The sequence below is a fragment of the Schistocerca nitens genome, chromosome 4 (genome assembly GCF_023898315.1).
Source record: "Schistocerca nitens isolate TAMUIC-IGC-003100 chromosome 4, iqSchNite1.1, whole genome shotgun sequence".
Lineage (NCBI taxonomy): Eukaryota > Metazoa > Arthropoda > Insecta > Orthoptera > Acrididae > Schistocerca > Schistocerca nitens.
In genome coordinates, this window is record NC_064617.1 from 567,632,681 (window position 1) to 567,650,398 (window position 17,718).

The 17,718-nt window shown below is 42.8% G+C and overlaps 1 protein-coding gene across 5 annotated transcripts in view; it reads left to right on the top strand.

The window, feature by feature from the left end:
* The window catches only part of LOC126252926 (protein LSM14 homolog A), a 156,864-nt gene that overhangs the window by 130,107 nt on the left and 9,039 nt on the right, over positions 1-17,718 (top strand). For 3 of the 5 annotated variants that reach the window (XM_049953919.1, XM_049953921.1, XM_049953916.1), the window contains exon 8: positions 17,326-17,509. In XM_049953919.1, the coding sequence (XP_049809876.1) occupies positions 17,326-17,509 (184 nt within the window). The remainder of the gene's footprint in view (positions 1-17,325; positions 17,510-17,718) is intronic. The other 2 variants (XM_049953917.1, XM_049953918.1) reach the window with 2 other exon arrangements.

The window sequence follows — 17,718 nt, forward strand, 5'->3', positions numbered from 1 at the left end:
AAAGTGCTGCCATCCAGTAGACTGGACAAACTTCATGAAAGTCACAATTGTCAACACACGTACCCCAGTTCTTAAAATCATCTCCACCATCTGGTGTAAACAATGGATACGAATGGTCAAAAAATAATGCAGAAAAGATCTGTCACCCTTGAGCACCAATCTCGGAGCAAAGAGGGCAAGGTGTCAATAGAGGAAGGTCACATCTGTCTTCTTAGTCCTGCGCCAAAACAGGTCCACAGCCAAAGACTGTGAAACACTTAAGACTGGCATTAGATTTTAGGATTATATCTTCTTCTTACCCTGACTTAAAACCTATTTATGGCAAAAATAGAGCATGAGGTGAGAATTTTGAGTTTCACATTACTCAAATCACACCTTCAGTGATTTGGCAATTGCTTACAAAATATGGAAGATAGAAACAGTTGCCCTGCCTTTCATTTGATGAGATTTTAATTCCTGCAGTCACATGGGGCAGTGAGATAATCAGTAGAGGGCAATTAAGAGATGGCAATACCAAATTTTGAGCTGTGTGTACTGTACTCAGGAGTCTCACATTACAGCACTGCCTCTGGCTCCTAGTATGTAATAGACCTGTCAACCTGTGGCCATAACTATGCACATATTATCCACAGAAGTGTTCAAAGAAAATTTTTTGTGATGGTTGCAACTACCAGGTTATTGTATTGGTCTCAAATTGATAAGTGTATGCTGTTATGAAGAACTGCTTTGGAAATTTTGACTGCTGAAGTGCAGATAACAAATACAGAGACGAGAATTGATAAAGTAATAAGATGCAGGAGAAACAATCATCCAGTCTGTGAACAGTACACTAGCTGCCTCTTCAGGCCCTGCAAGACAAACATCCCCCATGATAGATCAGATAAAATTGTAGGACAATGAAGAGCATTGACATGGGTGTCATTACTTCAATAACTGAAAGAATCTTGGTATATTTTTGTGTGGAAACACACACCCTAACTTCCTAAGACTAAATGCCAAGGAATTGCTCACAGGAGAAATTAATAAGGACTTTGAATGATGTGGAGTTTGTACGTGCATACCATGCAAAAATGTCTGTGATAAATGCTCTCCTGACTTTGCTTAGTGCCAATTCTTTAGTGGGATTTAATATCCTGTCTTTCTGCTCAAAACACTAGAAACTTGACCCATTTTAGTGTGGGAACTAAAAAACATTTTTAACTAGTATAGAGGGATAGCTACAGGACAAGCAACACACATTTAAGTCCTTCATTATAATGGTAAACTGCTGGATTATACCTGGCAATTCCCAGAATTTCTCACTTAACAAATCTACTGATGTTCATACTACTAGCAACAGAAAATGGCAGGGGTTCAGAAGTAAACAGTAGAGAAACACTAATTCATATTCGGATTTACACACATAGCAAGGAGGCCAGATGACAATGGTGGTGGAGTATTTGTCATAAACAAGGTATACAGGTGTTTGAAAATGAATATATGGGCTTCGTTTGGTAGTGTTTATTATACTCAACTTTTAAAATTATAAATAACATGTCAAATGAAAGAGCAACTCAAATTTGTTTGTATACCCAGGCGTAAAGGGAAGTTCATGGAATGACGAAGAGCGACTGAAGAATGTGTTGAACGAGCGAGAATCTTTCACACGTAGCTCCAAGAAATCAGTTTGTCCTTATCGTTCCCAGTTCTTACAAGCTCTGAAAGCTACATACTACAGTTTACCTGCCAACTTTGCAAATAAAATTTTGTTGCATGGGATGAAGATTTTCGTGGATCGTGTAGTCTTCAGTGGTCAATAGACGTTTCACATAAATGGAAATGTGAATGGTGTGTGTGTGTGTGTGTGTGTGTGTGTGTGTGTGTGTGTGTGTGTGTGTGTGTGTGTGTGTGTGTGCGCGCCTCAGCAAATCCTCACAAAATGGTGCAGTGGCAATGAGACTGCTGGTGAAGCAACTGTAACAGGTGTTTCTCATCTTGATGCTCTAGAACTATGACTCTTTCCCCAACTGGAAGAAACTGAAATGCAGAATTTTGTCAGCAAAATGGTGTGCCATCTCACTGGCATAACTCAGCACGCAACTGATTGAAAGATGTACCCGACCGCTGGGTTGGCCGCAAGGCGCTGGATGACACAGCTCGTTTTATATTACCTTAATGTTCACACATGATCTGACCCAATGTGATTTTTTTTGCCTTTGGGGGTTCATAAGGGATGATGATTATTTCTCTGCTACCAAGTGACCTGACATCAGAAACAGCATTGTTGGGACAAGTACTATATACAGTGTTCAGGATTTTAGAAAAACTTGCCTATTGACTCGATGTGTGACGATGGTGCTCACATTGAACACTTTTAAGAAAAACTATTATAGTTTCTCTTCCACTTGATGTATTGTTTATAATTGTAAGTTAAATGCAATAAATGCTACTAAGCCTTAAAACCTGTATATTTTGAAACGCCTTGTATTGTGATGTTATAATGGAATCTGAATGTGAAATGGTGAACGTAAGCCTCAAATGTGGGTCAAACATGGTAATTCAATGCCGCTACACACTACCTGCATCAGCAGCTGTAGTGGCAGAGCTCTTCAGACTGAATTTAGAGAATGGGAAATTTCGTGTTCATGCTATTGTAATAGTAAGACTCCAATTTGCTAACTATGAAGAGCGTCCAGAAATGCCTGTTAGAAACTTTAGGACTTAGTGGGGTGATTACATACTATTTTGAATAGGAACCCATGTCTAGAAACACTGTTTCTGTTCTATGACTGTTAAAATTCAGATGAGTAACATGTCCATGTCTGCCGAGAGAAAAGTCTGAATCTCTTGCCATGTTATGCAATGGGGTAGACAGGATGTTGGGTGCTTCATCAGATGGTCTTCAGATATCACTTAATGCCTGCCTTGATGCAGGATGGTTGTGTGATTGGGCCACAGCTCCTTCCACACTACCTAACTGGTACTGCATACTTGATCTTCCTACAAAACGTATTGGACCAATTCTAGGAAACTGGGTCATTGAATGTCTGTCAGGAAACGTGGTTTCAGTACGGTGGTGCACCACCTCAACTTCTCACGTGTGGTTAGGAGACACATCAACAGACAATGTGGGGAAAGATGGATAGGCCGAGGTGGTCCAACTGTGTAACTGCCAGATTAAACTCCAATGGACTACTTTCTCGGGTGGTGTAAGCAAAGTTCAATTACAGACTCCTGTAGTGACAGAGGAAGATATGCTCACAAGAGTACTGGCTGCTCCACTAGAAACTAAAGGCCCACCACATCATGTGGGTTGGAGATTGTGTACCAGAACATGCTTTGTAGTTACAGTATTTGTAATGATGTTGTTGGTCATCACATCAAGCTGCTGTTGTAAAGCATCAATACTGTTCTGTATGCACAGTATATGTTAACATGTAAAACCTGTTATTACAAAAAAAAAAGATTGAGTAGCAAATTAATGCTTCATGTTTCCTTTACAATTTTTACCTAATAATTGTACTGCGTCATGCCTTATTCAATTCCCCAAGCCAAAGTGGAGGAGTTAAGCATCTGAATTGAAAACTTTGTTTCTGGACATGGATTTCTATTCAAAATATTATGCACTTACTCCCCTTAAAAGTCCTATAAATTTATAATGGGAATTTCTGAACACCCTGTATAATGTCAAGTGTTAAAAGTTGTACCAGGGATGGATATTCAGGAGAAACTAGTCTCAAATATGAAGCAGGTAGTGATGTTACTCAAGAGGGCAATATCTTTGACCACATAGCAAGTAATAAATACAAATGTAACAAATTGGTTAACATAGAAGAGGGCATAAGTTACATTTAGAGCACCAGTGAAGAGAATCTACAAGGAATGTTAATTTTTTCATTAGCAAAAATGACATGGAAGAAACTGCATTGTATCTGATTAATTAGCATGTTAACAACGAGGAAGCAGATGTGGACTGAGAGAGAATTCAGTGAATTTGAAAATGAGATGTTGCTGAACAATGCAACTGAAATTCTGAGAAATTCTGGCAATTTGTAAAGTCAGCAATTGGATAGAAGTCTTCCATTCAGTCGCTCAGTGACCATGCTGGCAATGAAATGAAAGATGACAGAGGAAGCTGAAATACTGAATTTGGTCTTCGAAAATTGTTCCACTGTGGAAGACACTGATATGGTTCAAGTTTATAATCATAGCACAAATTCTAACCTGGCAGAGGTTGTGCCTTGTCGTTGCAAATACAATACCTATTAACGTGGCTGAACAGTGTAAAGGCATGTGGACTTGTTTCGTTAAGTGTGACACTAAGCGGACTATACAAACGAACTTTCTCTCATTTCAGAAGCAATTAATCATAAATGGGTGGAGCTGTGATGGTAGGAGAAAAGATAGTAGTGAAAGTAAAAATGTGAGAGCATGTCGTGAATTGGGCTTTGATGGGTGAGTCAGTTCAGTGTTCGCCTGCAAAGGTGAAGACAGCAACTTCAGGTCCGTCTGGGACACAGTTCTAAACTGCCAGGGAGTTTTATTTTGAATATACTGTATTTAGTGTATGTCATAATGAAAATAGTGTTTCACAAAAGAATTTGTGATTCTTTGCCTAATACAGTGTTACTTAGCAGGTCATGGTGAAACTGTTGTCACTTCGTAACATTTCCACATTGTTTCTTAAAAAGAAGCATCTGCTATTTTCCTGTTACTGCTTGGGATTGTTTACTCCTTCAGGTAATTATAAGTTTCTTCTTCTCTGCCAGCTTCTACACTTGCATTGGTGGTGTTGTTGTTGAACAGTGACTGAAATCATAATGCATCCAGTTGCTAAGCACAACATTATCATATTTTAACTTCCTTTATTTTCAACAATTTTTTTTAAAGTTCAAACCAGGGTGTATACGACTCGGGACAACTGGGAGATCAGAGAAAAACTTGGGAATTTTTTTCGTCTGGGAGGAAACTGGGAAAAACCCGAGGATTTTTAGAATTCTGGGAATTTTTCATTGTTCCAGTTTTGTTACATTTGTGTAATTTTGACTGGTGAGAACCGATATTCCAACAGAGGATATTACTGTATCCCGCTACTGCAGAATAATACTTGAACAATAAAACATAAACAAGAGAGAAAACCGAAAATAACTTAAATTGCAAAGGAAATGCGCCATATACAACAGTGACACACAGTGCTCCTGCAAACATCTAACAGCAAAATGTGTCAAAGGCTTTAGGAAGACTATGCAGTGCTACATACCAACAAATTGCCTCCGATGAGTGTGAAGTCACAACTGTTCGTTAGATTGATTTTAGCAGTTATGAGTGGGCCCATGTGCATGCGCAATTCTCCCACTTCTGGCTACAGGAATGTGGCTGTTCGCTGTGCAAGCAGCAGCTAGATGCTGTCGGGGAAAAGGGGGCACCAGATTCGTATTCTTGAGGAAGAGAAACTTGTTTCACAAAGCGCCTACCATCCAGTGCCCGTTCGTCTGTTATTCATGTTATTTTGAAACGCATCCCTGTCGGTTTTTGAAAATTTTGAACACGTTTTAAGTTGATTTCTGAATGAATCATTAGATGATTTTTATATCTGTGCATAGTGTACATGATATCTGTCAGGAGAATCCTCGTCACAACTAGAAATAAACTTTCCGCAGACGAAAGGGAACAGGCCTATAAGAGCTGAGCAGAGTAATGCCGAATGGACGAGTGCCAATCGCTGTCTATGTGGTTGATTGGGTTTGAGAATGATCAGCGTTGTTATAATTACTAGTGAAATCCATACATTCAGACTGCCAGAATGGAAATAAACGACTAACGGGAATAACAGGTGAGAAAGATAACATATTTTCTTCTAGGTGTATCCAAGAAAACGAAATTTTGACAGAAAATTTTTGGCCAGATCGCTACACTAGTAAGGACCAGTTGAGCAGTCCCCAGCTAGCAGTCGCTTAAGTTCTACTATAGAAGTAACGCGGAAAACATGTTGTGCGAACATGTAATAACGCCTAACCGGACAATAATTGCGGGATGACTGGACCTGTGATTCTGGTAGTGTTAGTGAAGTCAATCGCCGAACAAATTTTGACAATGGCAGGAGTAGCTACAGAATTGGTGATGACAAGATCGTTCGTTAGAACAAGGAAGAAGAAGAAGAAATGGAGACGACATGCAAATTATGGAAGAATAAAAAGATTCCAAATTTATATAAAAATTTTGTAATACTGCTTTTCGAGCTCATGCTTGAGAAACTGGTGCGTATGAATGAAATGTGAAACTATTTTCTGACAAAGCTTTTTGCTTGTAGTAGGCCTAATAGGCATTCTATATTGGTGCTTCGTGAATTATATTCTGTCGTGTTACAAAAATGAACATTTGTGCCAAAACAGTCTCGTTTGACGTGTGTTACAAAATTGCTGCAATATTAGAAAGGCCTATTTTATTTTATCTAGCAGACAGTGACAAAATAGACGTAATCAAATCGAGAAACCACACCAGTCTTGGGTATTACTTGTATTAACAGCTTTTTTCAGTATTAGATAACGACATTTACATTTTTCATGTAGCAAAACGTTTGACGAACTTTTAGGTAATAAATTCTTTCCCAGAAAGTAAAGCACGCCATGTAAAGCTGTAGCAAGATTAGAGAGGAAAAAATCTAGGAGCTAAGGATTGAAGAAATGTGTACGTTCTTGCTTGTCTCTTGTCTTCATTGGTTTTATGTATCCTATATTTAATTTTGTGTCAAACAAAACAGCAAGTTATTAGCTAATAGGCAGTGAAGAGAATTCTTGTTCTCCCAATTACAAATAATCCCATCCGCTATTAATTGCTAGATGTTTTAAAGAGGGGCAGGCTGCCAACCGGCAGACTGGGAACAGGAAAGGCACCACAGGACATTTCAATTAAACTGTCCTGAATATAGTTTGATGGCATCCATTACAAAATATACACGTTTCAATTCCACAGAGCACGAAATACAGTGACGTGCGATAGAAGAATGCTGTATGAAGAGGTGTGGCACTGCACTGAACTGCCCTTTGGCACACTTAAGACCAAATAACATGTCTTAAATTTACTTGAACACATGTTTTATGTTTCAGACTTATCAAAAAGATGTGCACTACAAGATGAACATATTTTTGAAAATTCGATTTTATGTAGTAATGACCCGGTTAGCAAATATTGTAGGTCCGGGGGCTGTTGCACAGAGCAGTCTGAGTTATATTGGGTAGTCTCCACGTGACCCGTATTTACATTTAGTGATTTTGCTGTTTCCTGTTGGTTTACTCTCACGTAAAATGAAAACAAAACAGATATCTGTAGCCAGGAGCTAACAAGTGAATTAAAATACGTTCACATAATTACAGAAGGCTGAAATATGTTACTAGTTTCAGATTTTATTTCCACCTTTGACAGTCGAGCATTAATCACCTTGCAGAACAATGTTCTTTTTGTCTGCTAAAGAAATTTGACTTTATTAACCTTTTCTGCAGAGGCAGTCCATATATTTGAAACAAATTGTTTATTCCACAGTACTGGCCAGTTTCAACTGTTCACTGCATTTAAAGTGCACGTTTTCATCTTCTAGAATGTGCACTTTAAGTATGAACTTGAAATGTGTACATTTTAGTACAGTTCACGCAATTCCGATGCTCTTGAAGTATCCTCTGATGTCGTGTTTCTTTCAAGACATAATGTATGATATTTTAATGTTTTACACACATGTACTTACGGGCTTCCTATGTCATGACAGCTTCGCAAGCATGGTGCCGCCTGTTATCTGCGCTCTCTGGCAATTGCTGAAACGAACCTATTTCTAACAGGTCGCGGGAAAATATTGCGAATGGTGGTTTGGAAAGCGTTACTTTCAAAGTAAATATCCTTTCACATAAGTTGAACTATGTGTGAGAATGTACCATGAATGTATTAAATGAGTGTGTGTTTGACTCTCATTTAAAAATAAACTCTTTGATGACGAGCCATTTAGAATTATTTCGAACCCTGAAGATTTGGACATTTACGTCATTATTAAAAATTTTACTGCCACATTTGTGTGATATATCTTAAGTGTAAAGCGCAAAAAAGATCAACATTATATGGCAAAGCTTAGCTTCTTTTGCAGCTTATTAACCTTAGAGACCAACATTTGAAAGATTTGCTTTTATTGTAGCAACACTATGTATATTAATTTAAACTATTAACTTTCCCTGTTTGTTTGTTCATGCTACTTAACAGTGATGTTGCTGTTGGCTGACCACAACACGTGTCCTATGCTCTTAATATCCGCTGCCATCGGCTGGTGACATCATGTGACATGAGCTACGACTGGCTTACAAAAGTGCATTGCAATCTCGATTTCAATGATTTTGGAAGTAACATGTGGTGTTTGGTGGAATTCCAATGTATACTTTCGTAATACAAAAACACGCAGCGTACATGTTGCTGCACATCAGATATTTCCAAAACGTGCCTTTTTTCCCCCCGAGTTTCGTTTTCTAAAGTGCTGGGAAATTCTACGCCCGTGTATTAAACCATAATCATTCAAAGGATTGATAAGTATTGCAGTTCTGAGGGAAAAACTGTCGCTTAACACGGAAAAGGTGTTTTTTCTCCTGGGAGAAAGTGTATTTTTAATGGGAAAAATCTGGGAATTTTTTTTTCCTTGTCCGTGTATACACCCTGTTAAACACATCATTCATTTTGCCCAGAATCTTTCACTCTCCTTCCCTTGTCAAAGGAGTAAGCAATTTCAAGCGTGTCTGTTTGTCTTTAGTGGCTCTCTTAAAATAATTCTGTTTACTGACTACCAGTTCACAGCTTGCTGTCATATCTGGTAAGTATGAAGATTTTGCTTCAATTTACCACCACTCCCTGCTCCATTTTAAACGTTCAGCAGTTGATAAAACAAGAGAAGCTGGGAAAGGATACAATGTAAGATGCAACAGCTCAGTAGAAATCATTCCTGTCTGCTTCCTTTAATAGGTGCATTTATCACTTAGTTTTGATTTGTCTATGGGCATATTTCAATTATTATTTAGTGTCTGCCCTATTTTATTGTTGCATACATGAAACACAGTTGCAGTAAAGTTGAGAAAATAAGTAAGTTTTTCGGATGCACACTAAAGATAAAAGCAATGGGAGGGTTGAGGGTAAAACTATAGAGAGAGAGAGAGAGAGAGAGAGAGAGAGAGAGAGAGAGAGAGGGAGAGGGAGACAGGCTTCATTAAAGTGAGCAGTTTCAAAAGGGCATATGTTCCAGTAGTCGTGCAGGGATGAGTCTTGCACAGAACAGATCAGTGCAATGCTGCATTAGGTGACAACCCCCCAGAGGGCTCAAGACTCCTCAGTGAATATGTGCATGACGAGCATGGAGGAAGTAATTTTTGGTCCCATTCAGGCTGTTTGACCTCAACTTGCCAAATCTTTCCTGCAGTGTGGCTTGACTGGGGAATACTTTTAGTGCCTACTGCCTGTAATGTTAACGATTACCTGTGTACATTACCAGTATGGACTCCCTATGCGCTAGACAGCCAAAGTAATAGCCAGACATGGTGGTGTCATTATGTGCCTTTCAATTAAGTGTAGGAATCACACTGATGAGCCTGAACTGCCAGCTCCTCATACCTCCCAAGAAGTAAATGCCTGCCTCCTTGGGGCATTAAGACTCCTGGCAGTGGCAACCGTGCCAGACATTTGCTGTGACTGGGTGGTGCTCATGGGGAGAGCTGTTGATTGAAATAGGTGGCACTGGATGTTCAGTGTACAAAATGTATCAAATTGCAATAATGGCCATTTTAATGTGGCAGTCTTGTCACAAAATTAGGACACTTCAATGGGGACACCCATAATCACAGTGCACCCCATTCCCTCTGGGAAAGTATCCCTTGTCTGGTAGGAAATTTGTAATAGAATGACCATGACCTTTCTCTTTTAAATCATGGCACTTTACTCACTTCGTGCTACCTATGGGTCCTTTCCATCTATCTACCTAACAGTCTCTTCTCACATTCTCATGGCTTTGCTACATTTGTCTCTATATGACAACCTTTGCTAGTTTCTGGTGATCCTGTTGCTTCCTTTCCACTGTCTGACGGACAGATGACCACATTGGGTACTTTTGAGAGCGAACTCGCAATAGTATGCCTCTGCTGTTACCTCCGCCCCCACTTGTCACACTATCAACGAGGTTATGCAAGATTTCAAATTCAAACTGCTATGCTGCCAGAATTGCTTTTCCCCTTTCTACAGGTCCCCTCCATTACCAGCTCCATGGTGGACCAAGATGTTAAATTTCTTCTCTAGGAGCGTATGTATCTTCATCCCAGTTGTGGGTATTGCACACCTCGCTTGGTTTGTACTAAAGATCCAAAACTCTACTGGATCTCCCCTTTCAGGATGGTATCTGTACTGATAACTTTTGTTGAATGTCTGGAGACCTACATTGCAAAGGCATCGGTCTCACGTGACGCCAAAGGCATCGATCTCACGTGACGCCTTCTTGGATGCTTAATTGAGAAATTGAAGACAGTTCCTTACTTCGTCCGTCTTCATGCCAAATTATATAATGAATTGTTCAGTGCTTCATCTCACAATACGGTACGGGGTTGATTACATTCACAATTTGATGATACATTTGTGGCTCAGTGGCACCTTCGGCTTCAAAATTGTTACTCAGTCCACCATTGCAAAGTTTGATTGACCACTGGTGCCTTGTGGACTTCTCCTGTGGTCTCTCCACCGAAGTGGGGACCTTCCCTCTTCAGATTATAGAAACTATTCCCCACGTAGGCAATTAACATTTGACAATTTCCTTATCATCGAACTTATCCTTCGCTTTTTCTGTAAAAGGACACACACCACCTGACATCTGCCCTCAGATGGAATTGCACCTCACAGTCCTCAGCCAGGGCCTAATCTTACCCATGTTAGAATGTAATTCCAGTGTTTTGTTGAACACCTTGCTTGGTTCGTACCAAGACCAAGGATTAGGACGATCTGTTCCAGGGACATAAAATGTCACTCCCATAATCTACCACCATTTGTTGCTTCATTCTTAAGGAGTATAAAGTTGCTGCAATCTTTTACGCTGATAGTTCTAAAGCCTGGCTAGGACAGGTTATGCTTTTCATTTCACGCTGGTCAGAAACTCGTGAAAGAACCCTCCATTTTGTTACACTGGCCTCGCTTGATGCCTTTTTAATACTTTGTCATTGGCCTGGAGACTGTTGACCAAGTCACTAACGTTTCTCTTTTTACTGTGTGATACTTACTATTCATGACCCCTGTGAACTTAATCATGTGTGTCATCAGGTAGTCTTTCTTTTGCTCCAGTCATGTGCATTTCCAAGGGAATGAACTGGATGACTATTATGTTAGAGAGACGATTACTTGCACCCCCCACTCCCACCAGTACATTGCCTCTGCATTGATCATACTAGAAGTAGTCATAGTTCAATTCTAAGTAACAAGACATCCACACATTGTGCTTGTGAAACCTAACTGGCCACAGCTCGTTTCCTGATGGCTGGCCCCCTCCTTCAGGTTCTGTGCTAAGCATCATTTTCCAAAACGATTGACTCATGTTGGTTGGCAACTCATGAAAATTGAACTGTTCTTAGATTTTTCAGTAACGGTGGCTTTTATTCTCAGATGCAGTTTTTTAACTACCTTTGGGACAGTGGCATAGTGGTTGGTATTTGCAGCATCTTGGTCACGGAACATTCAATACTGCCTCCTTCGCTGGAAGCATCATCCCTCATTTCTTCAGTTCAAATTGCTTTCAGGCAGTTTGCTTCATTTTTCTGCCACACCCTGTTTCTTGTTTTAGGCCCCCCCCTCCTACTCCACAACTGCCTCCTCCTACTCCACAACTGCCTCCTCCTACTCCACAACTGCCTCCTCCTACTCCACAACTGCCTCCTCCTCCTACTCCACAACTGCCTCCTCCTCCTACTCCACAACTGCCTCCTCCTCCTACTCCACAACTGCCTCCTCCTCCTACTCCACAACTGCCTCCTCCTCCTACTCCACAACTGCCTCCTCCTCCTACTCCACAACTGCCTCCTCCTCCTACTCCACAACTGCCTCCTCCTCCTACTCCACAACTGCCTCCTCCTCCTACTCCACAACTGCCTCCTCCTCCTACTCCACAACTGCCTCCTCCTCCTACTCCACAACTGCCTCCTCCTCCTACTCCACAACTGCCTCCTCCTCCTACTCCACAACTGCCTCCTCCTCCTACTCCACAACTGCCTCCTCCTCCTACTCCACAACTGCCTCCTCCTCCTACTCCACAACTGCCTCCTCCTCCTACTCCACAACTGCCTCCTCCTCCTACTCCACAACTGCCTCCTCCTCCTACTCCACAACTGCCTCCTCCTCCTACTCCACAACTGCCTCCTCCTCCTACTCCACAACTGCCTCCTCCTCCTACTCCACAACTGCCTCCTCCTCCTACTCCACAACTGCCTCCTCCTCCTACTCCACAACTGCCTCCTCCTCCTACTCCACAACTGCCTCCTCCTCCTACTCCACAACTGCCTCCTCCTCCTACTCCACAACTGCCTCCTCCTCCTACTCCACAACTGCCTCCTCCTCCTACTCCACAACTGCCTCCTCCTCCTACTCCACAACTGCCTCCTCCTCCTACTCCACAACTGCCTCCTCCTCCTACTCCACAACTGCCTCCTCCTCCTACTCCACAACTGCCTCCTCCTCCTACTCCACAACTGCCTCCTCCTCCTACTCCACAACTGCCTCCTCCTCCTACTCCACAACTGCCTCCTCCTCCTACTCCACAACTGCCTCCTCCTCCTACTCCACAACTGCCTCCTCCTCCTACTCCACAACTGCCTCCTCCTCCTCCTCCTACTCCACAACTGCCTCCTCCTCCTCCTCCTACTCCACAACTGCCTCCTCCTCCTCCTCCTACTCCACAACTGCCTCCTCCTCCTACTCCACCTCCACAACTGCCTCCTCCTCCTACTCCACCTCCACAACTGCCTCCTCCTCCTACTCCACCTCCACAACTGCCTCCTCCTCCTACTCCACCTCCACAACTGCCTCCTCCTCCTACTCCACCTCCACAACTGCCTCCTCCTCCTACTCCACCTCCACAACTGCCTCCTCCTCCTACTCCACCTCCACAACTGCCTCCTCCTCCTACTCCACCTCCACAACTGCCTCCTCCTCCTACTCCACCTCCACAACTGCCTCCTCCTCCTACTCCACCTCCACAACTGCCTCCTCCTCCTACTCCACCTCCACAACTGCCTCCTCCTCCTACTCCACCTCCACAACTGCCTCCTCCTCCTACTCCACCTCCACAACTGCCTCCTCCTCCTACTCCACCTCCACAACTGCCTCCTCCTCCTACTCCACCTCCACAACTGCCTCCTCCTCCTACTCCACCTCCACAACTGCCTCCTCCTCCTACTCCACCTCCACAACTGCCTCCTCCTCCTACTCCACCTCCACAACTGCCTCCTCCTCCTACTCCACCTCCACAACTGCCTCCTCCTCCTACTCCACCTCCACAACTGCCTCCTCCTCCTACTCCACCTCCACAACTGCCTCCTCCTCCTACTCCACCTCCACAACTGCCTCCTCCTCCTACTCCACCTCCACAACTGCCTCCTCCTCCTACTCCACCTCCACAACTGCCTCCTCCTCCTACTCCACCTCCACAACTGCCTCCTCCTCCTACTCCACCTCCACAACTGCCTCCTCCTCCTACTCCACCTCCACAACTGCCTCCTCCTCCTACTCCACCTCCACAACTGCCTCCTCCTCCTACTCCACCTCCACAACTGCCTCCTCCTCCTACTCCACCTCCACAACTGCCTCCTCCTCCTACTCCACCTCCACAACTGCCTCCTCCTCCTACTCCACCTCCACAACTGCCTCCTCCTCCTACTCCACCTCCACAACTGCCTCCTCCTCCTACTCCACCTCCACAACTGCCTCCTCCTCCTACTCCACCTCCACAACTGCCTCCTCCTCCTACTCCACCTCCACAACTGCCTCCTCCTCCTACTCCACCTCCACAACTGCCTCCTCCTCCTACTCCACCTCCACAACTGCCTCCTCCTCCTACTCCACCTCCACAACTGCCTCCTCCTCCTACTCCACCTCCACAACTGCCTCCTCCTCCTACTCCACCTCCACAACTGCCTCCTCCTCCTACTCCACCTCCACAACTGCCTCCTCCTCCTACTCCACCTCCACAACTGCCTCCTCCTCCTACTCCACCTCCACAACTGCCTCCTCCTCCTACTCCACCTCCACAACTGCCTCCTCCTCCTACTCCACCTCCACAACTGCCTCCTCCTCCTACTCCACCTCCACAACTGCCTCCTCCTCCTACTCCACCTCCACAACTGCCTCCTCCTCCTACTCCACCTCCACAACTGCCTCCTCCTCCTACTCCACCTCCACAACTGCCTCCTCCTCCTACTCCACCTCCACAACTGCCTCCTCCTCCTACTCCACCTCCACAACTGCCTCCTCCTCCTACTCCACCTCCACAACTGCCTCCTCCTCCTACTCCACCTCCACAACTGCCTCCTCCTCCTACTCCACCTCCACAACTGCCTCCTACTCCTACTCCACCTCCACAACTGCCTCCTCCTCCTACTCCTACTCCACAACTGCCTCCTCCTCCTACTCCTACTCCACAACTGCCTCCTCCTCCTACTCCACAACTGCCAATGTGTGTCACTAACTTGTTTTATTATTGACAATCCACCTGATGTCCATTATATTTTCAACCTCTTCCCTTTTACTTCTCTGTATTTCATGCACTCTGCAGCTGTCTTCAACCTTAATCGGTAGGCAGGGGTCGAATATAGGTGGGGTTTCTCATGCCTCACTTAGCTGTGAAGAGACCATTTGTTTGCTCTAGAGTACATACTGGCTTAATCTGCAACATTTGTATTGCCTTCAGGACCACACTTCCACCACTGCTACATACTTTCTCATATGACCACATAGCCTTTGAACATCCAGATGAAAGAACCCTTGTCTGAAAGACTGATAACTTCGTTGTTTCATTCCTTACCTTCAACTAAACAATCAAATCATTATGTACATACATTAGCAGGCATCTGAGTGAGAATATTACTATTGGGTTGTCTCAGAAGTTAATTTGCTTTGTATTATAGTGCAGTCACAAAGATGCCCTAGAACCTAACTCTCCACAGAACAGCTACAACAGATTATTCTAGGCCTGTCTGCTTACTCACATCACACCCAAGGTCTTGCACAATGTAACTAAATAAAGGAGATTGGTTTTGTAAACAAACCAACACCATTGTTATAGACTATATGTTGCCATTTCTCAGGGAGCTTATAAACGTCATTCTTTCAAAATGTGTGTCTCCTTCGAGGTGACGTGTTTACCATTTAGGAAGTACTGTCAGGAGCAGAAAAGATGACTGGGATGGGGCAGTGTCTGGTGAGTACAATTTTTGGGGTAGCACATCCCACTCAAAAGAATGCAGGTCACTATAGAGGTGTGTGGTGTGGTGTTGTGTTAAGGACATAACGTTTAAAGTCCGGTCATTTATCAGTGGCCGCCTTGAGACGATAAAATTGTGAACTGTGTTTCTCGGAAGTGATAATCTCATTCGGAAGAAGTTCGAAGTACAGGATGCCTCCACAATCTCGCCAGATGGATGGCTAATCTTACCTCAGGTGCAGTCCTGAATTAGGAACTGATAGTGGTGGCTGCCCTGTTTTGTGCCTTGATTTACTCATCTGAACAGTGTTGTACATAATCCACTTCCCATCACCAGTTACCAGGTGTTCAAGGAAAGAAGCATTCTGATTGTCTCCTTAAGGAGTTACAGATAACACACACTAAATCAAATTCGCTTCACTCAGTTCACGAGAAACCCATACATTGCAAGTATTTATGTAACCCAGCTTCCTGAAATTCCTGGCTACAGTAGCAAGAGTGAAAGAGCTCCATTGCCAACGCCCACGCTGCCATTCATGGAGCATTGTCATGTCATTAAGCTGTACCATGTCCGTAACCACTGGCCATCCAAATAGGTTTGTCTGTTTAGGGGGAAATTACCAGCTCGAAATTGACTGTACAACGTTTGGCATGATTGAGCTGTTACTGCATTGTTCCTGTATACAGCACAAATCATCTTCTGGCATTGTAGGCAGTTTTCCCCTTATGATAGTAAAACATAAGATGTTGGGAATTTTATCCTTCTTGCTTACCATAGCTTGTAAACACCACCACGCTGTTCCATTGAATGTCAGGCCTACACACAAACGGACATATCCAGTGTCAAGTCAGGTTGTGGACCTCTATGCTGTAGGGGCAGTTAGGCAGCTGTTAGCCTGGGGGCAGAGCAGGTGCAGGGTGTTTTGGCACTACATATGGTACGTGTGAGCAAATCAAACTAACTTAAGACACAACCCAGCATATGAGCTGTGAGGTTTGGGTAGGAGAGAAATGAAATCTTCAGAATTTTAATATTAATGATAAAACGAAAAATTAAGACTCTCCAAGGGAAAGAAGCTGAAGAAAATTACAGTGAAAGGGATGTAAGCTAATGAACTCAACAGTGAAACTTTACAATACCTGAATTCCACTTTGTTTTCTGAATTTGGGGAGGAATGTTGGCAAGATATTTTATTTCACTAATATGGTAAAAATAAATTTAGTATTGCAGGAGCAAATTTTAAGGTTTTTAGAATAATAAAATTGATATGGCTAGTGAGAAATTTACAGTTTTGTTACTGTGAGTTCAGTATATAAGTTGAATTAAGAAACCCCCATACAAAAATTATGAACCTAAACTTAGGCAAAATGGGCATGGGAAGAGTAAAATGTGTGTTCTGTTCAGAATCAACACGCATTAAACTGGTTTTTAAAGATATACTATGCTCATGTAATAAAAATTGCTGGAAGAGTTCCAGATAGGTACTACATACTTTTCATTGCTGATGCCTGACAAAAGATCCATTTACAGGATGCCACTATTGTTGTAGTTTTGTCTAGTTTTATTAAATATTTAAATGCTTCTTAGCTATTTTTCTTCAGTTGAATTTATTTATGCTGTATACTTTATTTCATGTAACAAAAAGCTTGTATTCAGTTCTCTTGTTTGTTAAAATTAGTTCTTAGATATGCCTGTGAATGCTGTGTGTGTGTGTGTGTGTGTGTGTGTGTGTGTGTGTGTGTGTGTGTGTGTGTGTGTGTTTCTTATTTTTAAAATTTTGAAATGCTTTGCTTAACTATGGTAGTTTCAGAACCAACTAAGAGTGTGACAGGTAGTGTTCTGTAGAAAAATCTGCTGAAATATGAAATTGTAAATGTTACAGCAGATTCAGAACCTGTCATTGCAGGTGATGGAAAAGCGAATGGTGATGCAGAAAAGAAAGATGATTCTGGAAATGAGACTGGAATTGGTGAAGGTGAGACTGAAGAAGAACATGAAGTGTATTATGACCGATCAAAGTCTTTCTTCGACAATATAAGCTGTGAAGCAGTAGAGAGAAGTAAAGGGTAAGTTAATCTACATCTACATCCATACTCTGCAAGCCACCTGACAGTGTGTGGCGGAGGGTAACAGATTAACTATAGGCAGTTCTAAAGTAACATTATCAAGTTTAAAATGATACCTGCTCTCGGTATAGTCCAGAGGCACTCAGCCATGGAGCTTTTACAACGACCTCTGACAAAATACCACATTTGCCTTTCTTCAGGTAGCTCTT